Consider the following 24957-nt stretch of genomic DNA (forward strand, 5'->3'; position numbering starts at 1 on the left):
GTCCTTTTTAAGGAGAAAGGCAGGATAAAAATATTTTAAATACATAATAAATAAAAATAATTGATATTCAATAATTGAATAAATAGCAATAATTGATGAGATGACAACTCTCTTAATAACTGTGTGGAATCAGTTTAAGTTTTATGCAAATACATGGAATAAGGAACAACATAGTCTGAACACTGACAGTTGCCAAGGAACTCCAGTGATCAAGTCTCAGAAATACAGAAATGAGTACACCCCCTCACATTTCATAAATATTTTAGTATATCTTTTCATGTGACAACACTAATGACACTTGGCTACAATGTAAAGCAGTGAGTATACAGCTTGTATAACAGTGTAAATGTGCTGTCCCCTCAAAATAATGCAACACACAGCCATTAACATCTAAACCACTGGCAACAAAAGATATACTAAAATGTTTATGAAATGTGAGGGGGTGTACTCACTTCTGTGATATACTGTACATATAGTAAATGTATATTATATCATATGTTTCCCAAATAAAACCAGCAACATCACAGGAATAATGGGTTAGGAACAGCAAACACTCTTTTCGACCCACAGCACCGAGACAAAAGTTACATAATGGAAAAGTGCTGAATGAAGTTGTTGCAAAGAGTCAACACAGGGGGAAAAACATCAAACAGCAAATGCTGGGTTTGCATATTTGAAATGTGAGATGATCTTTGCCAAAGGATTAACTAACAGATTCATTTAGGATCCCGTGGCCTTCTTTATAGAGAAAATATTAAGGAAGGTTTAACATGTTTAGCAGAAATAACTAACCAAAGGATCTGCTAGGAATTTTTGGCCATGACACAAAAGTATTAAAACAAATTAACAGAAAGATGATGAACCTGTTGAGGCAGTTTTAAAAGAACAGAAATACTTCTGGCTAATTCAGTTTCAGTTAACTACTCTGGCTCAGCGCTACAGCTAAGAGCACTTAAACCCCTCTCCATTTTCACCATGCTGACCTCTTCACAATGATCATCCTCGGCTTTGATCCACTTTGGAGTTTTTGATAAGCTTTTAAGAATGTAAGAAACCTATTTCAATCTACAGGCCAATCTACACAAGCACTTTCTTCTTTGTATTTGTAGCATTTCAACAAGCATGGTGCTTTACAGAGTGCATTTATCCACAGAACATCATTATGAGCTAAGTGTAGCTAAAGGACATAGACTTATCTAACTCTACCCTCGCTTTGTGGTTGCTGGGTAATGCCACTTCTGAGTCATGATTAAAAGGACAAGGCACAATTTCTAGGCAATTTTTGGAGACATAATAGAGGAGGAAAATAAAATTCACACAAACTAATTTTAGGTAAAAAAAAGAATTAAATTTACATGGATCATATTGATAAGTAAGGGACATATTTATTATAGTTTTTAAGCAACACATGAACAGATGTGAAAACACAACTGTTAATGTTAATTAACAAATGTTAAGTTTTAATAAATATTTTAAAAACAGAAAACAAAAAGCATGAAACCAGTCATTTACAGTTCTTACAATAAATAAAAAAACAGCTACATGTCACATGATAATAAAAAAGTGTTATTCAACCATTCAGCAGTTTAAAACTATGGGCCATCCCACTCACACAATTCTTGCATAATCCCAGCAACCCCGTTTAGCATAAAATATTCAGTTCCACCTTCACAATGAAACTTTGCAGAAAAGTTTCACCAGGACTGGGTGTCTCCATTGCTTAAGGTAAGTAAGCCTGTATTAACAAATTGGAAGAATGGCTTATATTAAGCAGCCAATCTCATCAAACAAAAAATTAAACACACAAAGAGTGGTTGTCCTACAAATTAAACTACATAACACACTGGGCAAAATCTTATTACTCCTACATAAGTGTGCCAGCTGTTGTGCCCAAGAAGAAGGAATGGCACTATTCAATTGCACAATCAGTCACATATCCCTGGCAATACCATTTGTACCAGCTGGCAGAAGCACCTCATGGATAGCACTTCTGTCTCAGCATTATTACAGCTACTGACTTGGACATGCACAGTTACACAGCAGGATTTTGGCCCTGAAATATGTATTGTTTATGATCCTTTTATTTTATTTTCTACTTTAGTAGGTCCATATACCTCCAATCTAGACTCGAACTAGCACACACAGGTGGGGGACATTTTCCCCCCATTCCTGGGGGGTTTGATCTTACAACTGGGGTGCGGGAAGACATGGGTTAAAAACCCCACACACCTCCATTCATGACAATAGAAGCCCCCTTACCTTTTCATCCCTAAACAGAACAGAGACACTGAAATAATCAGCTTTGGGATGGGTACGGCCATTGAATCAATGGAACTTACATGGGTGTTGATTCAGCAAATCACCACTGATTCAATGGGTCAACTCTACTGGATTTTAACCTGTGTATACCAACAACCCTTTAGATTATCTTGTACTATGATACATAGTAGTGACTCTAACACGGCAACTGCTACAAAGATTTTTCTAGAGGCAATGCAGCCTTAGAAAAATCTGTCTTGGGTAGAAGAAACAGCAGCCTGCGATACTTCAAATACAATACTGTCTGATTCTTGAAAATGGCACAGAATCAGAGAGTTCAGAGTGTAATCCAATGTGCTGTCAGGAAAACTCATTTCCTTTACAGGGGCTGCCTTTTATGCTGTTTTAGGTGGAGATTTACTAGCATGGGTATGAATATAGGGTTATGACAGATGGCAGAGATATTGATGAGTATACTTCTGCACAGGCAAAGCAGTTATTCCTCCACAGCTATTTGAAAAACTGCAACATAATTTTCAATTACTTTCAAAATCACAATGACCAAACAGAAGCTTCCTTCATCCTAAAGAGGAATTAATTGCAACTATCATGTGACAGCTTCTGAGGAAAAAAATAATTCACGATGACATTAGAAGAATGAGCAGCACTGCCCTGAAATCATGTCAGACCTCAGCTGTAATTCAAGTACATTTAAAACAAGTCCTCTGTATAAGGCAATACTCATTGTTTGATTCATACAGAGTTTACTTTGCTTTTGTTCCTCTTCAAAAGTTTCTCTGAAGCGCTGAACTGCTGTGATACTGTTTGTTTCTTTGCTCTCACCATAATCCAGAGATATGTTTTCAGCCTGAAGACCTGAAGAGAAGGGATTTTGAAGAGTGGCCATTTCCTTTACCAAAGTTTGTGCAAGCTGTTCAGCAAATTCTTTCTTGCTGCCCCACCTTAGGAGTTTTATTTTGCAAGTGGGTGGCAACAATCCAATGAGGTTGTGTAGAAACTGGAGCAAGATAGTTTGATGTCTGTGAAGCAGATTTATGATAGGATTGGTAAAAATGGTGTCTTAACATTCCTGAGCAGACAGATTTAAATGCCGAAGAAAACACTGCTCATGACAAGGTAAAGGTATTGTAAGCTTTAAACTGAGGCAGAAAAGAAATAACAGTTTCTCTCTGGAAAAAAAAATTAAGGTGAAGAAATGCAAAAAAAGAAAAGAATGCTAAAAAGGCATCAGTACTGCTTCAGACTGCAGTAGTATCTTGCACTGTCAATAGCCTTGCCTAAGGAAGACTATATGAAGTTACAATTAAAATTTAAAGCAAAGCAAAGCGTGCTGCTTATATACCGCCTCATAGTGCTTCATGTACTCTCTGGGCGGTTTACAAGTTATGCAGAGTATATATTGCCCCCCCCCCCAGTGAGCTGGGTCCTCATTTTACCAACCTCGGAAGGATAGAAGGCTGAGTAAACCTCAAGCCGGCTACCTGGGATTGAACCCCAGGTCGTGAGCAGTTTTGGCTGCAGTACAGTGGTTTAACCACTGCGCCACGAGGAACTAGCCAAATTCTTATTGTCATTTTATGTACGCTTGTGTAACACAAATGGCCTAACTTCAGAGATTAATGCTCAAGCTTAAAAATCTTATTGGGAACTCACTGATTATCAAAAGAAGCAGCTGCAAGTTATGCCATTTGCCTAGAGTGGCCTTTTAGGTCAGATGGGCGGGGTATAAATCAAATAAATAAATCAAATAAATAAATTTGCCTTATACAGGTGTAACTATGTAACAGGATTTTAGCTATTATCTATAATGTAACAAAGGTGCACAACTCTGAATGCAACAATGTCTGCACTGATTGCTTAAATAACATGAATCTTTGACCTCTATATCTAAATACTGTACTCAAAATCAAAATGAATACACAATAAAAAGCCTAATACATTCTGTAGTAATAGAGATATGAAAAGGAAGGTATGTGAATATTCAGTTAACTGAATCCACAGAGCAGAACAGCACTGGTGGATCAGGATATAACAAAAGTGTGTTTCATAACTTGACATTTTCTTGCTTTTAAAAGCTAGTTACATTGACAGTGAACATCTGAATTGAACGATATGCTTTACCCAGACTGGTGAAAAATCTTCTGGAAGAAAACTGGACAAAAATTTAGAGGAAATCAGGTTTGTTATGCCCCCCAATTTTATTTGGTTGCGCCCACTAGTTTGGTGTGCTTTTCACCTGGTTTGCTGGACACATAAACCAGCTCTTCCCTCCCAGTTTCTTGAGAGTATGGGATTACACAACTGGACACTTCCCCACTCAATGTGGAGCACAGTCTGCTTTAAAAGGTAGACAGCAATGTCAGTTCTGAAAATTCTTTAATGTCTTTTATTTCAAGTTTAATATTAACTCCATTTCAAAGTTTGCTTTAAACATCGCTGCAAACCTTTTCTCTGTTCATGGATGAAGATCGGTGAAATGCCTACAAGAGAGAAGACAACTGCCTATTCATCTTACACTGTTCTACTAGCAAGGTATTTGAGAATACTATGCCCACAAGACTCATTTTATAAGCAGGACAAAGAATTCCCAGTCTTTCAACTGCTATTACCTGCAAAACACTGTTAAAATTGCTTCAAAAGGGGTATTTAGATTCCACTTGAAAAGAGTACCATTCAGATCTCCAGACCTACAACATATCATATGGTCAGGAAATTCCTTGATCGGTGCACACTCCATTTGATCCTGTAACCATGTGCTTATGGGATTCAGAGTGCAGTTGGGGGAAGTTATTTGCAGTGACAGCTTATGTGATACTGCACAAAGTGAAACAAGATCCGTCATCGAGCCTGAAGGAAGGATAGAAAATCATTAGGTATAAAAGTATTGCACAAACTATTTAAAGCATTCACACCTCTCTTTTGTCAATTAAGGAAGCCCATAATTAGACACTGTACTTATTTGAGCTTCTCTGTTTTCTGATAAGAGGACACTGGAGGTTTTTTGCTGGTCTTCCCCCCCCCCCAGACTTTTCTGTGCACTGAGAAAACATTTTAAAGCCAACAAACTACTTTGTAAAATTATTCATTACAGAGCATTGCTTGTCCAGAGATAAGATTCCTTTCCACATGCTACATACCATCTTGAGCGTCAGCAAAGAGAAAACACTTGGTGTTCTAAAGGCTGCTCCAGAATTCTGACGTCATTTTCCCTTATCAAAGTCAGAACATTTTTCCACAAACCCTAGACCCCCTTCCAAAAATGCAAAGTGGAGGTTGAGGAGCAGGTGAGAATACTGTTTTACTTCAACTTACTTTGGCTTTGTTCTAATGTAAATAACAGCTATCCAGTTTCTATGTAGCAGGATAAAAATCTAGAGACAGACTTCAAGAATTCTGTTTTACAAACAACACTCATTAATTTGAAGTTAACAATTTCTACTTGTAATGAATACTTCTGATAATATACTCGTAGCAAGGAGCACTACAACTATTAGTTCCTGATAACAGCAATAGTAATGGAAAAGATAGATTAATACAGTACTTGTATCACGTTTCAAATTACCTGTATATTTAAAATCTTTTAGATTTATTGAGTATTTTCCTCTGGAAATCTCTGCCAGACTTAAGAAAATATTACCACATAATAAAGTCAGTTTTTTGTTTTTCAGCAGATTTTCCTCTTTGCAACTTTTTGCATGCAGCAATACTGTACAGTGTACTCGGTGCAATGCTAAGAAACGGGAGAGGTGGGTGACTGCAGTGAAGGTTTTTATTCTCTCTGCGTTCACTTGAGAAGGTCCTCCATCGTGTTCTTTTCCATTATGGCAATCTAACTTGACCCTTTTAGGCAGCGGTTCCACTTGCCAATGTGATGTACATTCTACCAGTGCAGCTTTCGTCAAAGTAACAGCATTACATTTGCATTTAGTTGGAGAAAATGAAGTGCATTTCTGATGCATTATCAGCGATAAAGTGACATCACTGAGTAGCCTGTTTAAAAAATAAAAAGCACAATGCACACACCGAAACAACATTTTGGCACTGCAATATGACTTTGTATTTTATGTACCTATAATTTATCACCTCTTCAAATTAACTTTATACCAAATGCACAAAATATATTATGTACTTCACATTTTTATCATATATCAATAAGAAACCTATGGTCTTGTTTATTTTTAGAATAATTTTTAAATTCTATTCTTCCTTTTAAAAAATACTTAATTCAAACTACTTACAAATCAAGCGCTTCCTTTAGCTGTACTCCAACGACTAAGTTGTCCTCCACTACATGGTACCACAGCTTTTCTACCAGTTGCTCTTCACTGGCACATGGGGTTGATATGTCTTTATCAAACACCGTCTCTGTTTCATCCCAGAGAGAAACAAGGCCTTCCTTACATAAAAATATACATACAAATACAGCTGAAGAGGGGTGTGTTTTTTTTTGAAGAAGAATCCTAAGACTGGGAAAAACACTGTTTGCCGCATAATTTTTGGCTAAATGATGGTTTATACTTACTACATCATGACAAAAGTACAGCACAGGCATGGCAAGCCTAGTTTTGTTTCCTTTAGAAATGAGTTCCATAAACTAAAAGCAGCCAGCAAGAATGTCTTTCAGATCCCCAGCAAATATGACTCTCATCATAACAGGACGGGGGGGGGGGACTGCCTCCTTTTAAGTTTTTTTAAATGCAAAGGCAACCCTGGGCAGAGTATGTTACAGTAGCCCAGACAGGATGTATCTAAGGTATGTGACACCCCACAGCCAGATCCAACAACTTCAGGAATAGGTACAGTTGGTACACAAGACTAAGATGTCAGCAGACATGTCTGTTGAAATCGTGGACAAGTTTTAGAATTTAACCTATAAGTATTCCCAAACCAGAAATGGGTGTTCAAGAGAAAAACCACCTCATCCTCCCCTATTTCCTGGACAAGCAGAGGCCAAAGCCATATCTATTGGACCTTTACTTTAACAGAGAAAGAGAAACGCATCAAATCATTCTTATTGATTAGACCATTGTTTTTAAAAGCAGTTAAAACTATAGTGGAAATAATTTCTTACAATGACTACCACTGATTACCACTAAAGGCCTCTTGTGTACAGCATTGAGGAACTGTGGTGCTACCTGCTATAAAACAATGTGAACAAACTCCTAGAATGCTTGATATCTTTTAACCAAATACAATACCTTAATAAATGTTACCTTCATTGCACTTGGAAGTCTATGTGTCCGACCTTGAGCCATGTCGATTAATGCACTACAACTTTCCATCAGGACCTTTTCTTTGAGTTTTAAATGCTGCTGTAATTCTCGAAGGGAAGCAAAGCCAGCCTGTGCAGTATAGAAGAGAATAGGGAGTCCATGACAACAATAATGTAAGGGTTATAGGAGATTCATCTCTTATGAAAGGTGCTAAAGGCCCAATATGCAATTCTTGCAGATCTTGTTCTGTTAGAAAATTGATGCTTCTTTACTGGAGTTCGCTGGTTGCCATGAAATTGACTTGATCAAATTGACAGTACACAGAGAAAAATCACAATTAGTTTACAGCAGACTATGAAGGCTTTCAAAGGCTTTCAAACTACTGTGGATCTCCCCATCTACCAGTAAGATTGTTTTGCAAGGCTTCAGTGTAACCTTTTGCATGTACACTTGGAAATAAACTGTAATGAGCATGAAGAGGCTTCATTCCAAGTAAATATGCATGTATATCCACTGCAAATCCTCAAGCAACAATCACAAGAAAAATAATAAATGGATGGCAAAAAATTGTGGGGTTTTTTTGTGTTTAATAGCTTTAACAGCGGTTGAAACCTTATTTTAAAAAACTAAGCTGCTGACATTGTCTTAAAGTACTATACTGCTGTTTCTTTTTATGTAAAGGGTAATGCATTACTTTAATTTTTTTAAAGTAAATACAGATGGCCCAAAACTCCCCAGGACCACCATTTGTAATGTGTTATTTTCCAACTTCGAGTGTTAAAACATGCCATGAAAAGAAATGAGAACAGACACTATTAATTCCAAACAACATTCAAATTCCTTTAACTTGATAGCAGGCAATTCCATTCTGTCTTGGTTATAACAGTGGATAGTCAATAATACTTTGTTCTGCTTAAAACATCTATTGCATGAAAAAAGCACAGAATTCATAATACTTGAACATTCATTAAATGCAGAATACATCCTTTGCTGCCTACACATGTCAAGATATAGATACTGGACATAAACCTGCAATCTTGTTTCAAGTGCTTTGATAGTAAGGTAGCGATTCTCTTGTAGCTCTTCTGCAAAAGATGAGTCATCTTCAGAATGCATTTTAGTCTAAAGAAAGGCAACACACATTAATTCAATACCTAAAAGTAAATGATGTACAGTTACAGAGAACTCTAAGACAGAAAGTCACAGGGACATAAATATATAATTATAAACTTTCTATGGGAAAGTTTTGCAAACTGAAGGCTATGGCTTCCTTTAATGCATCAATCATCTAATGATAATTTTTCCTCTTTTCCTATTCCTTCAACTGCTCCTAGCATTATTGTCTTCTACAGCATGTCCTGTTTTCTCCTGATAAGAACGAAGTAAAATCTCCTCAGAATAATTATTTTAGTGTCTATTAAGAATTCAGGCTTGATTTGATCTACAGCCCAGCTATATTTACTGGCATTCTCTGGGTCCCCTATTGGGAGAAAAGCAGCATATAAATACTTTGAATAATTAAAGAATTTTTATGGAATCTGTAAAATTCTCCTTTAACACTGCATCTTGAATGTATCTCTTTTTTCTCTGCCAGCTTTCATTATTGTCCAGTTTTTACATCCATGAACAATTGGATATAACACATATGATCTTGGATGTGGTCTTCAATGACAGATATTTTTACAGTACATTTAAGGATTTCCATAGTTGTTTCATAATGTTCCTTTCAAGTCTCAGAATTCTTCTGATATTGGCTACCTTTTCTATTTGAATTGATGACTGAACCATGGTATAGATAAACTTCAACAATTTTGATTTCTTCTTTGTCAAGTTTAAAGTTAAATACCGTAGTTCTTCTGAAAGCTTTACCTCTCCCTCCTTAATTTTCACAATCCTATTTTTGTGCTTTCTTCTTTCACCATCAGCAGTTGTTTCATGTCACTGTTCTCTTCTGCCAGTAAAATGTCATCGATACATCTTAAATTTCTAATGTTTCTTCCACTAGTTTTCATCCCAACTTTATATGAATTTATTCTACTGTATTCTGTTTATGTTTTGCATGCAAATTGAAAAGCTTTGATATTTTGACTAAACAAGGTTACTAATGCCTCCTGAAGAAATTACATTACCATAGCAATATTAAGGGCACTTGATTTTGCAAGGGCTTGCTATACCTGCCCAGTGTCTGATGATTTGATCTACGTACTCATCAAAGGACCTAGCTAATATATGAACTATTAGCAGAAAAAGCAGAGTTAAGTATAAAATGCATTATTTGCCAAGTATCTTTCTTTCTAATGACGTAGTTCCCCAACATTTCTGTAATACATTTGAAAACCTTACCACATAGTTAACTTTTCCCAAATCTGTTATTTGGAAGTCATTCAAACTTTCTGAAGTACTATCACTTTCTGGAAGGATCAAGATTTGTTCAGTTCCAATGCCAGCAAAATCATCTACCAGAACAGATCTCACATTTGTCCAGCAAGAAGCCACCTGTAACATAATACAAGCATGAAACACGTTTTCATGCATTCATGGTTAAAACTATGCTATGGACCATTATGGAATGGTTGGTGTTGTTTGCAATGAATAAAAATACAGTACTTCATTAACAAATAGTGTGTTAGGTGCTTAAAATATTAGGGTAAATCAGCTGTCATTTTATCTTGGGACAATACTTTATTTATTTATTTATTTATTTAATTTATATGCCGCCCACTCTACCCAGAGGTCTCTTATCATGTTTACCTGCAATAGAGATGACAATGAAAAGCTGAAGCAATCAAAGTGAACAAAGTTGTGTAAATCCACTCTTCAGAGATGGAGTATAGGCATTTTATGAACTATGTACTGACTTAAATAATTTAAATAAATAGAAGATTTACTTCTCTAAGTATGGCTTTAAAAATGCTTGATGCTTTTCCAAAATGGTTAACATGACAGACTTACTTTGATGCAACAAATATTCAAGTATCTCATTTTGCATTTTTGGTCAGGATTTCATTTGTGCTGAGAATAAGCAGAATGCAGGCCCAACATCTATTTTCAGTGGCACCATTCAATTGTCAAAGAAGGAATTATTTCAAAAGTGCCTCTGAACCTGATCAGAAAGCCTCCCCCACTGAGTAACTCACATCAGCTTTGACAGAAATTGGATTAAAAGGAATACTTTTAATCAAGTCAAAAAGAATAATGCCTAGACTCATTTGCACCCCAGCACGATTTATTTAACATGTGCAGCACTGTTCCTAGTATGATTAACCAACACTGCTCTCATCCAAACAACAAATGGCATGGGAAGTTTTCCAACTTCTGCAAATATTATGTGCTTGGAATTGCTCCTAACACTGAAGCAGGAAAATCATGGGTGCATCAGAATTCTCATGCTTTGGACGACAACGCTACTTAATACATTATGGAAAGAACAGTACACAATCAGAGTCAGCACAATTCAAAGCAGAAAAATAGCAGAACATCAGTACCTGAAGATTATGTTTCCATAGAGCACAGACATCTCCTGAAGCAAAGGCCACAACCACCAACTGGCTGCTTCCTTCTACCACAACTATTTGTAGCGAACAAGGCTGCTCATATGGAAGCTGGTGAACATCTTTAGGTAGACCATCTTGGAAGACAACAAGCTGGCTTTTGCACGTGACTGCAATAACTGATGTCCTAAATTTATTCCTTGTGGCCTCAGCTTTGAAAACATGCATACAAGAGATGACACTGCTATAAGCATGAGGCAGAAAACTGGCACTAGTCAGCATTTTCTCTTTCTCTACTGCATAGGAAATAAATTCACTACTCCAGACAAGTGCATCTGATTGGAGAACACTTTGTCCATTCCTTTGATCTGGCAAACCAACAGCTCTTGTTCCAAAAACTACAATACCTTCGCCTTCAATCTCACCTGCCCATTTGATGGAAGAAAATTTAACAGGGGCACATAAAATAGTACCCGTTCGGGGAGAAATATAAAAAATGTTTTTTTCACAACTCCATAAAACTGTTGGACCAGCAAGTATTTTTATTGGTTCTCTGAGTTCATAATCCAGTGTAAAGTGAAGAACCACCTCAAATTGGTTAAAGTTGTAAAGGAAGAGTAAAATATATTTAATGTTCTTTCTTTTTCTCTTTTTCAATAGAATAGCGGGATAAAGAATTCCAGTCCTGAAGCAAGATGCACAGCTGCAATGAATAATTTCAATACCTTCCCCAGACATACTAAATGATGCAGTGGATATTTCAACAAACAATTTTCTATCAGTGTTAAAATTCATTCGTCTGACGTGTAATTTGTTCATTTCAGTATCATCACCCTGTGAGGATTTTCCTTTTGACATCCAGAAAATGAGAAGTTCCCCATTATAAGATAAAAATCTATCTTGTTTATCGCTTAACATGTTTTTCCTCAAAACATTTCCATCACACGAAGACTTGGCCTTTTTTTCCATTCAGAAGATTCGTCTGTTCAATTTAGCATTTGAATCAAAATGTATTTTCTCAATCTAAAAACAAAATGGTAATATTACAATATATTACTAATCATCTTCCTTCCAGCTCTCAAGTTAATAATGATAATGATGGCAATTAAGTAATTCCATAAAAAAGATCAGAGGCATATTGAGTTAAACTGATAATTCAGTTTAATAAGTACATTTTAAATCCTGAAGCCTTTTTCAGCATAATCCTAAACAGGTTTGTCCAAATGTAAGTAGCACACTTCTATAAATTTGCTAAAGACTGCAATCTTTTAGCCAGAGAATGAAACCTAAGTTCACCAACAAGGGATCAGAACCTAACCTGTCAAGGGCATTTCCAAAATCTTGGCCTACATTGAAGACAAAGAGGAGCTACAGCTATGTCCAGCCATTGATGAGAGATAAGAGGTGCTCCTTATCCCATCATCAGTCAATGCTTCCAAGAGCTGGGCAATTCTGGGCTCAGCTAGCTTGTTTGAACTGGCAAATATTACACAGCCTTCCCTCTCTTTACTTGCACGGTCAGGGAGGGAGACAGGATAGGGTGAAATGAAGTGCTCAGCTGCTCCCTAAAGTGCCAGCTAGGACTATTTTGCTCTTTGACTCCCCTCCCCATAAGAGAGAAAGATGGAAGTTGCTTGCCAGCAGAAGTGCTGGGTGAAAAAGGTCCAGATGGTGCTTCAGGCTTGGAACTTTATGATGCCAAGAAGCCTCAGGTATGGCCCAGCCCTCTGATGTATTCCACCAGTGAAGGGCTTGGAGCAGCAGAATCCAGCCCTCCAGTACAGTTCCCCACCCATGTTCTGCTCGAATGAAAAGAGCATTTAAGAACAAAATGTGTTGTATTTCATAGGCAAATTCTACGCAGCTCTACTAACTCCAGTACGGATTAATGCACAGTAGTAAAAAGAAAGTATTTGGAAGGAGAGTGGTAGCAAGGAGCCATAGTAATAAAATCTGTTTCATTGACTAAATATCAGCAGAATCACACATGCACAGATTTACAAACAGAGTAAAGAGGCGGAGCACTCATCCTTCTTCATTCTTCTGCTAATAAATAGCTTAGGGCTAAATCCAACTGTTAGTCCAAACTTGAACTGACTCAATGACTCAGTGGGACTTATGTAACAGTTGACTTAACAAGTCTTGCTCATTCATTTACTTTGCTTGATATTGACCATCATAGTTTAGTCAGATAAATGGAACTACTAAAGCAGAAAATCTTATCATCAATTACTGAATAAGAATGTGTTGCAAGTTATTATCTCCTATGAGAACTTGGCCAATATGTAGGGGAAAACATCCAATTTTAAAGCACGTATCAGTGTCCCTAGGACAAATCATCAAATGAAAAGAAGTGAAGCAGAAGGGAAGGAAACAGTAAAAGATGCTGGCCTTCTTTGTGGTGCTATTACCACTCAATTTCAGCAGCATCACCAATCTTACTAGTGGCCAATGATGGTTGTGGTAATTGAAGAAACAGCGTGCCAAAGGGTCTAGCAGTAGACTAGGTACTATACTTCCTGAGGTAACTTTAACTCTAGTTAGTGAGAAGAACATACTTCGACAATGGTTTGCCAAGTTGCATAAAAAGGTTCATTAGTCAAAACTCCTTTTAAGTGTATCAAACAAAAAAAAAATCCTTTCATCCTTGGTATTTGTATCAGTCTGAAAGTGCTACAGTACTATGTCTGAGCCAGCATTTTAGCTGTTTGTGTTCTGTGTACATGTTTTCAAGGATAGGCAGATGTTTAAATGATGTAGTCTTTGAATACTGGTTTGATCACATATGTGATCATATTTATTCACCATTAAAGAAAAGGAATTTTATTGCATCACTTTGATCCAAGCCCTAGTTTAGACTCGCAATCTAATTTAAACTCCTCTTTACAGCACCAGGATTGCCAACTATAACTAGCTTGTATAGCTTACAGTTCCATATACATTTTCACAAATGGTGAGTTCAGTCTAAATTCCAAGTCTGAGAAAACTAGATAAACCACAGGCAACATTACCACAATCAAACCTGAGCCATCTGGTGTGGCTTTTGACTTCCTTCGTTCATGCCAGAATCACCATAATACAATTAATAAATATATCAGGCAATTTTTGCCCAATGATGGGCAACCCTGAGATTTTCTGGCAGGTAACATCTTCCACGGCATGTCTTGAGGGGCACAGACTACACAGGCGTAGGTGCAAGGCTGCCTGCTCCTCTTTGTCTTCTCCTGAAGGGCTGTGTTGGTGTGAAAGCCCGATTTCCTTGAGTCCATTCTTGGCAAGCCACTACGTCCCAAAAATCCCACCTCATCTAAACCAGACCTCACTTTCCGCCTCCGATTCCCAAATTCCTCAAGAACCGTGATAGCTGCCAGAGCATCATTTGAAGTGTACAGTACTTACTTCGAAGCAAGTCTCATTTACAGAAATCACCACGTTAGCCTAACAACAGGACTTCTTCCTTATCCCCGAAAACTCCATTAAGAGAAACCCACAGCGGCGGCATTTCCTATCTCAAAACCTCCCGCCACGCAAGGGCTTCTGGGAACCCAAATGCCGACGGGCAAATGAGGGAGGTTCGGCTACGTTATGCAGCGAGCCGAACATCATTGGGCGATGGCAAGAGCAATAGGGCGGGACTAACTGAAGGGGGCGGGTATGAGGAGAGGATAGAAGTCCGTCGGGAAACAGGTGGGCGTGGCTTCGAGAGACAAGGAAGTGGAAGGTTGTGATTTGGGGCGGGCGCATGCGCGGCGGCAGCGGGCTGGGGGGAGAAGGAAACTGAGATAAGGGACGGGCGAGGCTGTTTGTTAAGGGGAACGAAGAGGATTGGTTCGCGGCAGCAATTGTGGTTAGGAGGGCTACTCCCTCTTCCCTGCGCGCGCGGCGCCCACTGGTGCCGGTCGGGGCTTACCTCAGCGAGCGTCACGCGCTCCCTCCCTTCTTCCTCTTTCGCTCTCTTCTTCTCATTCGTTGTTTCTCGCTCGCTCGCGCTGCCTCAAGTGTGTTAGTGCGGCGGGCAGGACCATGGCGGATGTGAGTAGCCGCGCGCCAGTCTGGGCTGTTAAAACGGTTGGGAGGGGAGCACCAAGGGGAGGGGGGAACCTCCCCTCCTTTTTTTGTCTCCATAGTAATTCTCTCTCTTCCCCCCCCCCGCCCACCTCCAGGGCTTGCTTAGGTTTGGGAAGAGAACGTGAGGTGCCGGCGAGGGACATTGTAGGGTGGGCAGGCGGCCCAAGGATAATTACCGAAGAGATGTTGACAGAAACACGTCTCTTACTGTGGGTTGGTGGGAGAGAAGTGGGGGATAGGCGCCATGGATCGTCTGGTTTATAGGCCAACTCATTGACCTGAGTCAGGATCTCCCCCTTCGGTGTTTGAAAAGTTGCGCCCTGTTGCCCATTTTGTGAAGCGTGTCAGGCCACAGGTGTCCCCCGCTTTCAAAGTAGTCGATATTCTTGGGAGTCCAAGGCCGATGGTTTTCAAGCGGCTGTTCAGCATTTTCCGTGAGGCGGAGAGAACCGAATTTCAACATCTAGGCCAGGACTTTTCATAAGAGTAAAAATAAAATTAAAAAATGTATTTCTGCTTCCCATCTTGCTTTTGGTATAAACGACAAAACTTCTTGTCTCTAAACTACTATTTAGGAAAGGGGATTTTCAAATTCTCTGTAGTTAAAAGTCTTGTATTGTTTCAGAAGTGGGTGTGTTTAAGATGTAAGTGAACATTGCTTTTGCATTAGAGAAAAACCGAAGTCATTCCACAATGTTCAGGATGATTGTAATGGTAACATCTGATAATGATAATAGTACTGATTTATGATATTCAGCATGTCTTTGTTACTTCTCTAAGACGGAAAATGAAGTTGCCACAAAGAGCAGGAGGGATGACTTGGCCTGGTAATTAATGCATGAGCTGGGTTCTTGTCTTTGATGGTAGCAAATTTTCCCTTGAAATTGTGTGTTGTTTAAAAGTATGTTTTAGAGAGCCTTCTGTGTCTGCTAAATAGGCCAAGGAGCCCTTTTGTTAACGTTTGGGAAAATTTGGCTAATCCCAGAAAGTGTCATCTAACAATAGTATAGCAAAATATGTGAAAAGACTTCCAAGTTCAGATTAGTTCTCATATTGATCTGAAAATAAGTTATTGGGCTCAGAATGTTTTCAAAGTGACCCTCTTGTTTTTCTGGTCTGGCTCTAAGTTGGTGTTCTAATGAAAGTGAAATAGATCTGCTAAATCTGAAGTCTGTCCCCACTTGAGAATAGGAAAAGTGATGGAAGTGGCATTTTTTGATGTTTGTCATGTCATACTGTTCTTTCAACAGGGCAACAGGGCTGCATTAATAAGTGAAACCAGACGACGTTTTGAGTCAGAATATGTATCAGGTGGGTAATGTTAAAAGGTTTTTATTTCTTTATATTCTGTAATTGTGTTGTGCACCCTTGGTACTATAGCATTCTCAGGATAGCAGATAATCTGGACGTCAAAGCTATGGGAAACTTTACACCAGTTTTCTCCTTACCATGAATCAGCTTATTGAAAGACTTTCTGCTTGCTTTGATTGTTTGGATGCAGAAGAACAGATAACTTAATTATGTGAACTACTATATTTTTATGTACCCTTACAACTTTCTTTTATCCTTTATCCTGCTATTTTGCTTATTGTCAGGATAGCTTTTAACCTAAAATTGTTCAGTAACCTACCATTTTGATGAGTTTGTAAAAGGAGTTTCCTTGATTGCTTTAACTTTTTCACCCTGTATATTTCTTCAGCCGATTTAAAAATAATTGTATGGGATTCTGAGACAGTTCCACCAACAGTTTTGATCAGACTTAGGCCTGTTTAGGCCATCAATGTACTTTTTAGATCTTGCTCAGGAGATAATGATGTGTTTTAGCTTCAGAAAGGATTGGAATTTTGCTGCCTAATGTTAATGTATGTATTGGAAGTTTTGGATTTGTACGCATTAGATAATGCCTCATGTTTCTTTGGATTTGATAGTTAATTTTGTCCATGTATCCTCCTTATTGCATTGTGTGGCTTCTGTATGAGCAATAGTTTAGACACAATTTAAAATATCAGTACAGTAGTGGAATAAAACTGCAGAAGCCTCTCTGCTGCAAGGTCAGAAGACCTGCAGTCATAAGATCGAATCCACGTGATGGAGTGAGCCTCCGTCGCTTCTCCCAGCTCCCGCCAACCTAGCGGTTCAAAAGCATGCAAAATGCAAGTAGATAAATAGGTACCACCACAGTGGGAAGGAAATGGCGATCCGTGTCTAGTCACGCTGGCCACGTGACCACGGAAGATTGTCTTCAGACAAAAGCTACCTCTGTGGGTTGGAACGGAGATGAGCACCGCCCCCTAGATTCGGACATGACTGGACAAATTGTCAAGGGGAACCTTTACCTTTATCTTACTGGGTGTCTGAGAAATGAAAATGTGTTTTGTAAGAAAGATATTAGTAAAATTCCTTTTAATTTTTTTGAAAAATCCTTTTTATTTTAAGTGTTTTAAATAAATAGCTAAATAAGTAGATAATATTCAGAATCCAATTTCATATTTATGATGGTGCAACTTTCAGAGGTGAATTCGAACAAGTTAAGAAGTCAGTGTGGGCACTTCAGTAGGAAATGCTGGTTTTCAGTAGGGAATAAAGATATTGACTTCTTGTGAAAACTTGTTGCTGAAAGTTGTATTGATGGAGTTAAGCATACAGGCATAACAAGATTCTGAGTAGCATATTCTTTTATATGCCATTGAAACTCCCTTGTTTACACTAATTAAATAGTTGATCTAAGAAACCAGTTATTTTCTGCAAGCTGGTGACATCTGTTTACTAGTTGTCAGCTATTTAGCTGTCACATTCCTCCATATGCTTAGTCCAGTTTACTGACTGCAGTGGCCTTCCTATTTCATCACTATTGCTGCCTGAACCAGCCCTGACTGCTCACAAGTTCTTAAGTTACTGATTTGTAGTCTAAAGAAAAGCCAGCTTAATAGCATGGATAGCATTAAGTCCAGACTGTGTATGTTTGTACTGTTACAATCAGATTGTCATACTTGGTTTCCAAAATGACTTTTAGTGTACACTTTGAGACAAGTGGCTATCTGCAAGGTTTTATGAACTTCTGACATTGTATACATTGATCAGGTATATAAAGAATGAGACCAGAAGATTTGTTAAAACTGAGGAACATGTTTCTTTCATTTCCATCCATTTCTTCCCTTTTCTCATGTGTAGAATTTTTTTAAAAAAAACAAGTAAACAGATACACACTGTCATACCTGAGCAATATAATTGAAACTTATTGAGCAATATAAATGAAACTTCAAGAATCTGCCTCCACCTTGGAAGTATTTTGCTCATCCAGTTATAACTTTGCACATTATGACTTCCTGTGTCTAGTTTGGTCACTTCCTCTACTAGGGCCGTTCTTACACTATCCCATCACCAAATGTTCTGTGGCATAAATATATATACCATAATCAGTGTAGTCTTGATTGGTTCATTTGGTAAGTTCACTTGAGGTTTGTGGAGTTTACTTTCCTGTGAGTGTGCTAAAATTACACTATAAATTTTTAGTCTTTAATGTAAAGTGAGAATCTGTTTGTCCTTATTGTTCACTTTCTGTGTGTTGTATAAATAATAATGAGCATAAATGTGAATCAGTTTACTTTTTTGTGGAAAGAAATGCAAAATTGTACCATTCATTGACCGGATTAGTAAACTGCATGTATTGGAAGTTTCAGATGAGTTTAGAAGGCTAGTACATTTCCTCACACATAGCTCATTTGCAAAATAGCATCTTCAGTGTCAGTTTTGCCATTGTTAATAAAATAAATAGGTGTTGAAAAACTGCATACTAAAAAGTACAGAGGTAAGGTGGAGATTGGTTTTCTACAGTTATAATTAATATTAAAGGTAAATGTCCTTACTCATATCAGATTATGCTTTGAAAACAAGTTTTTCCGTGTGTTGAGAAAATGTGTTTCTCAAGACACTGGTGTGTTTCTTGCTTAGTACATGCTGAAGTATTAAAAAAAGTTCTTTAGAAGTCTTAGAGAACTGGGTATAAGGTAGCTAAATGTCCTCTGATAAAGTAACCTAAAGGAGTGTGAATTGGGAAAATGACATCCTTAGAAGTACTGCATTTTTCTGAAATTCCTTCAAGTTTTAGTTTTCAGCTCTTACAATGGCAGCAGAAAGTAACAAAGAGTCCTGTGGAAACTTGAGAATTAAGTAATGTAACTTTCATGGACTATAGCCCACTTTTTCAGATTCATCTGAAGAAGTGAAGAGTATCTTAATTATTGTTGATGGTTTCATTAGTCTGATATGCTTTTCACAAAAACACTGTTTGGTTTGGAGATTTTACAAATTAAATACTAAGTTTTTACAAACTCTCCTCTTAGACTCACTTTCAAAGCTTGTTGCGTTACATCCAGTATAAGACACTGATAGTCTTGTACTTTGGGTGTCAGTGGTTTACATTTGTAGGAAGCCTGAATTAAAATCTGTTCCTCTTACTGTTACACTTTACAAATATGTTTGCACTTAGTTTGGAAATAAGATCTTTATGTATACAGTGGTGCCTCGCTAGACAGTTACCCCGCATGACAGTTTTTTCGCTAGACATTGACTTTTTCTGATCGCTATAGTGAATGGCAAAACAATGATTCCTATGGGGGAATTTCGCTAGACAATGTTTGGTCCCTGCTTCGCAAACTAATTTTCTCTAGATGACGATTTTGACAGCTCCCTCCCTGCTCGCAAAACAGGTGTTTTCGGGACCTAAGCTTCGCAAGACAGTGATTTAAACAGCTGATTGGCGGTTCACAGAGCACCTTTCCTATGGCCAATCTTCGCTAGACAGTGACGATTCTTCCCCATTGGAACACATTAAACAGGTTTCAATGCATTCCAATGGGGAAATGCTTTTCGCTAGACAATGATTTCGCTAAACACTGATTTCAGTGGAATGGATTATCATCGTCTAGCGAGGCACCACTGTAAATGTATGTGCCATTAAGCTCCCATTTTTTACTTGTGGCTCTGTATCTATACACTTGGCAATGTGAGAAAAGATGGACATCAGAAAGGTTACAGTGTGTTTTGTGTGCTTGAGTGTTCAAGACAAATTTTCAAATAATTATGAATCACTATAAAGTTGAAAAGGCTTTTCTACAATATTTCGTGAACGTTCTGGTAAAATTAAATTGTTGCTTTGACTGGTAGAAACATTGCCTTATGTCCCAGCTTCTAAATGATTTGATAATACTATTTTTATTTTGTGGCTCAGCAAAGACAGATAAATACGATTCCAGAGATTTAGAGAGACTACAGCAAGATGACACCTGGGTGGATAATTTCCTAATTTGGCGACACGATGTTATGGATGATACACTGAAGATGATTGATGAAAGTTTTCAGTGGAGGAAGGAATATGCTGTTCATGGTAAGATGTTCAATGTCCAATTGAAAAACTGTCATCTTTTAATATCTGAGTTCCATTATAAACAATATTGTGACAAACCTCTAAAACCAATTCTTGTCTGAACAAATTACATTGTAATGTTAAAGAGGATTAAATAAAAAACAGATAGTTGTTGTGGGTTTTTTGGGCTCTTTGGCCGTGTTCTTAAGGTTGTTCTTCCTGACGTTTCGCCAGTCTCTGTGGCCGCCATCTTCAGAAGAAAGCACTCTGAAGATGCCGGCCACAGAGACTGGCGAAACGTCAGGAAGAACAACCTTAAGAACACGGCCAAAGAGTCGGAAAAACCCACAACAAACATTAGATCCTGGCCGTGAAAGCCTTCGCGAAAACAAAAGGCAGATAGTTAATAGTCATTTGAGCAGGTACATGAGTAAACACCAGATTATGAGAAAGATAGTACTATAAATATTTGGGGCTGCTTCTAATCTATAGACTAAAATTCTCTGACTGAAATTAATTCTTATATCCACATTTCTTTCAATCTTCAGTGAAATCATCTTTATGTGTGTGTCTGTTTGGATCATACTGACTCCTTTATTGTTCAAGGCAGTTTTCATTATAATGTGTTAATTTCTTGAAAAGTAACTTTGTTAGTCTGTTTCAGAATGTTGGCAAAATTAAAGGGGGGAAAAAGAGAAAAGGTGAAATACTGTGGCAGTTTAACAGATTTATTTCAGTGTGAGCTTTCATGAATCAAAATCTACTTTTTCAGATACAAAGACTACAATGACATGTATTTGCATCCCCTCTGTGTGAAGAAGTGGGTTTTGATTCACAGAAACTCGTGCTGAAATAAATCCGACAATCTTTCAAGTGCTGTAATATTTTGGCTTTTTCTGTCTCTGTTGTCTGCTTTTTCCTTTAATTTTGCCAACATAATATTTGTGTTATTATTACCAATAGTGACTTTGTATTTTGGAGTTTTATTTTAGTATGATGTGTGTTTATTAATATAAATATCACACCAATGCCTTTTTTGCAGACTTGACTGAATCTTCTCTTCCCAAGTGGGTATTTGAAACAGGTGTCCTTTATCTACATGGCTATGATAAAGAAGGCTATAAACTGTGTAAGTCAGATCTACCATTATACTTCATTATCAAAAGGCAAATATAATCATGCTTTAGAAGAAAAAACAAACCTTCAAAGTATACAGAGAGTAACCAATTATTAGTAGGATTCTGACTTAGTCATATTTGCAATATGTCTCTTGGAATCAGTGAAATTAAATGTGAGTGTTTCTGTTTCTTGCTATCTGTATTGATATGACCTTAATAGTGAAGCAAGAAGAAACAATACAAGGACAACAAATCATAATGACTTATATAAGTTCCATTCATTTCAGTAGTTCTCTTACATATTACTAAGTACAAATCCAGCCCTTTGATATCTATGGACATTATCTTTTTGTGCTACATTATATTTTACGGGCAATGGTGCAAGTAATGTGACTTGTTTCCTGGACTGCCCATTATGCATCTGGTCTTAAGCAGATTGCTCAGTTGATTATGCATCTAATTATATGATTGATCAGGCAGGCTGAGAAATGGAAAAATGTTGCCCTTATGTGTACCATGGCATAAGGTCTTGGTATATATTTGTACAAAGATAATTTAAAAACCACTATGATACACAATGAATAGTACCTGGTAGTATGTAATATGAAGATTGGAAGGCCTTGCCTTTATTTCATTGAGAGAGCATGTTATAAACAGCTGATGTTTCTCCTGCTTTTAATTTTTTATTACTTTTAAATTTTTATTTTTATTGTTTTGATGTATTGTTCTTTTACTGTTCAGTTTTTAGTCTGTAAACCACCCTGAACAGTGCATTTCATTAATGAGGCAGTATAAAAATTAAATGGTGGCTCACATCACGACGTTAATTTGTTCCAGCAAAATCGCTGTAGAACGAAAACGTGATGCGATTTTAAAAAGCCCATAGAAATGCATTAAAGCCAGATTAATGCATTCCTAGGGGTTTCAAACTCACCGTCCAGCGAAGATCCTCCATAGCGTGGCCATTTTCACTGCCTGTGCAGCTAGGAATCCATGCGAAAACACAGTGGGCGGCCATTTTTTTTTACCCAGCAGCCATTTTGAAACCGCCGATCAGCTGTTAAAAAATCAGCGCTTTGCAATGATCGGTTCCCGAAGCAGGGAACCGATCATCGCAAAGCGAAATTCCCCCATAGGGAACATCGTTCTGCAATCGCTTTTGCGATCGCAAAAAGTTCGTCGTGATGCGCTTTCATCGTCAAACGGAGCACCCCTCTTGCGGGGCACCACTGTAGATAAATACTCTAATTTTTTTAAGATCAGGTATTTTTAGCATAATCTGAAACTTAACCACATCATATTAGAAAACATTTGGGGTGTGAGTTTTGTTCCTTTTTTCCTTGAGACTTGATTCTAATACAGTGATTACTGATTCTTCCATCCTTTGTATGTTCCTCTGTCTGCTAGTTCCAATCTTCCTGTTCAGTTTTTCATCACAGTAGTCATTATTCCTTAGGAAGGATGTTTGGTGTGATCCGGTTTTGTTAAAATAAATACATATATTCTGATTAATTTTGATGAGATTGATGCCTTAAATGTGCAGTCTTACTGGGTTTACTTGAGGAATTCATGGGGTTGGCATTTCAAAGTGACCTCACGTAACTGACAGCAATTCTGTTGATTATGGATGAGAATGTAGTCTACTCTGGAATCCATACTTGGAATTCATACTCTAGTTGACGTGAAATCAGCACAGATCATATTGTGTATAATCCATCTGTTCTTGAATCCTGTGTCTGGTTATCAGGGATTAAACCAGATTGGATGAGTAAGAATTACTTCTGAGTAGATTTGTACATACATGTGTTGTAGATTGCCTCTGACTCTCTAGGAAAGTGTTTGGCTGTTTTCTGCTAAAAAGAATAACTTGTTCATTGTGAAGAATTCATTCTACTTCAGCAGTATTTAAGTCTTGGGTCCATATTTCAGAAAATTAGGAACAGTTATATTTATAGTTCCATAATTTTTATATCAGATAATGTTTCACTTGTCATTTTTTACCCAAAAGTTTCAGGGAACAGAGGCATAGAGAATTGTCTTATATAACATGTACTAATTAAAAAAAAACGTTAAAAATGTTTCATCTCCAATTTGTTTAGCTGAATTTTGGATTTTTTTGGCATAAACATATATATGTTTGTTTTCTTAGTTTGGTTCAGGGTGAAACTTCATACGAAAGATCATAAAACTCAATTTGAAAGAAAGAAACTAGCAGCCTTTTGGTTAGAACGCTATGCGAAAAGGGAAAATGGGAAGCCTTTGACAGTGGTGTTTGACATGGCTGAAACTGGACTGAGTAACATCGTAAGCCTGCTTTTCTTTATTTTATTTTGATGATATTCCTTGAATGTTGCTTTTTTGTTATAAACAGCCTTATCTACAAATGCTTTAAATTAGCATACTTAGATTTAAATTAGTTCTTTAGCCTTTCGCAGAAATCTAAATATTCTAGATTAAGTAGTTCATAAATCACAACCCAAATTAGTATAGATGTAATATGTGCATAGTTTATAGTAGAAACTGATGCAGTTGTTCATGCTCTTTTGGAACAATGTTCCATTGAAATTAATGGGATTTAGCATTGTTCTCACAACTGATTCTATAATAATTTAGAAAAATAATACAGCTCTCTATATCTTTCATCTCTGCTAGTATTGTCACTAGGTTGGGCTATCAGCTAGCTGACAACAATTTACAGGACAAAAAGGACTTTATTGGTCAATATCTTCTTGAAGAATTCTACTAGGTCTGGAAGAGGATTCTGACCACCGTTTCACTAGAAATGATCTCTCAACCATCCTTGTCAAGCCTATTTGTACAGAATAACCTTATGAAGTGATTTTAATGTGTTGTTTTCATCTAATAGAATTATTTAAGAATCATGAGAGTTTAGAATTTTTTCAGATAAAAAGACATGTTTTTAAAATACAATAATAATGTTGCCCTTGATACACATAAAAAAACCTTGAAGCACTTATTGTTTTGTTGTTCAGCAATTCTTTTCCATATACCATCCTAATCTACTTCTTATACTTCAGAGGCAATTGGAGAAGCTAGAAGCTAGAACTTTCCTTTGAGGCAAAAGCTGTTGTATATAGGGTTCAGTATTATTGTTCATTGGTAATATGCTTTATTTTAGGACCTGGACTTCGTTCGATATATCATTAGCTGTTTTAAAGTGTATTATCCCAATTACCTCAGTAAGTATGATTGTATTATTTGTATTATACAGTGGTGCCTCGCTTAACGATTGCCTCGTTTAGCGATGAATTCGCATAACGATGTGTTTTTTAAGAAAATAATATGCACCGTATAACGATGTTTCCTATGGGCGATTTTCGCTTAGCGAAGTTTGGGACCATGCTTCGCATAACGAATGCGATTTTAGGTCCCCTGCTTCACTTAACGATGTTTCTTTTTTC

The 24957-nt window shown here is 37.4% G+C and overlaps 2 protein-coding genes across 6 annotated transcripts in view; one reads left to right on the plus strand and one right to left on the minus strand.

The window, feature by feature from the left end:
- Positions 1-1433: 1433 nt before the first annotated feature.
- FANCB (FA complementation group B) lies at positions 1434-15006 on the minus strand. 2 transcript variants are annotated; one of them, XM_020786794.3, is made up of 9 exons: positions 14895-15006; positions 10979-12007; positions 9837-9989; positions 8523-8615; positions 7494-7622; positions 6519-6676; positions 5843-6270; positions 4890-5127; positions 1434-3299 (listed from the first exon to the last, which is right to left on the minus strand). In XM_020786794.3, exons 2-9 carry the CDS (start codon positions 11951-11953, stop codon positions 2909-2911), a joined length of 2565 nt encoding a protein of 854 aa, XP_020642453.3. In that variant the 5' UTR covers positions 11954-12007; positions 14895-15006; the 3' UTR covers positions 1434-2908. The 2 variants fall into 2 exon arrangements, with proteins under 2 accessions (XP_020642453.3, XP_020642451.3); XM_020786792.3 differs by lacking the exon at positions 14895-15006 and adding an exon at positions 14384-14523.
- The window catches only part of MOSPD2 (motile sperm domain containing 2), a 43684-nt gene continuing 33409 nt past the window's right edge, over positions 14683-24957 (plus strand). Inside the window, exons 1-6 of one of the 4 annotated variants that reach the window (XM_072994354.2) lie at positions 14683-14705; positions 16303-16363; positions 20283-20438; positions 21460-21546; positions 23685-23839; positions 24675-24735. In XM_072994354.2, the coding sequence (XP_072850455.2) occupies positions 20375-20438; positions 21460-21546; positions 23685-23839; positions 24675-24735 (367 nt within the window). In that variant the 5' untranslated portion in view covers positions 14683-14705; positions 16303-16363; positions 20283-20374. The other 3 variants (XM_020786795.3, XM_078390397.1, XM_078390398.1) reach the window with 3 other exon arrangements.

This window comes from Pogona vitticeps, chromosome 3, assembly GCF_051106095.1.
Source record: "Pogona vitticeps strain Pit_001003342236 chromosome 3, PviZW2.1, whole genome shotgun sequence".
Classification (NCBI taxonomy): domain Eukaryota; kingdom Metazoa; phylum Chordata; class Lepidosauria; order Squamata; family Agamidae; genus Pogona; species Pogona vitticeps.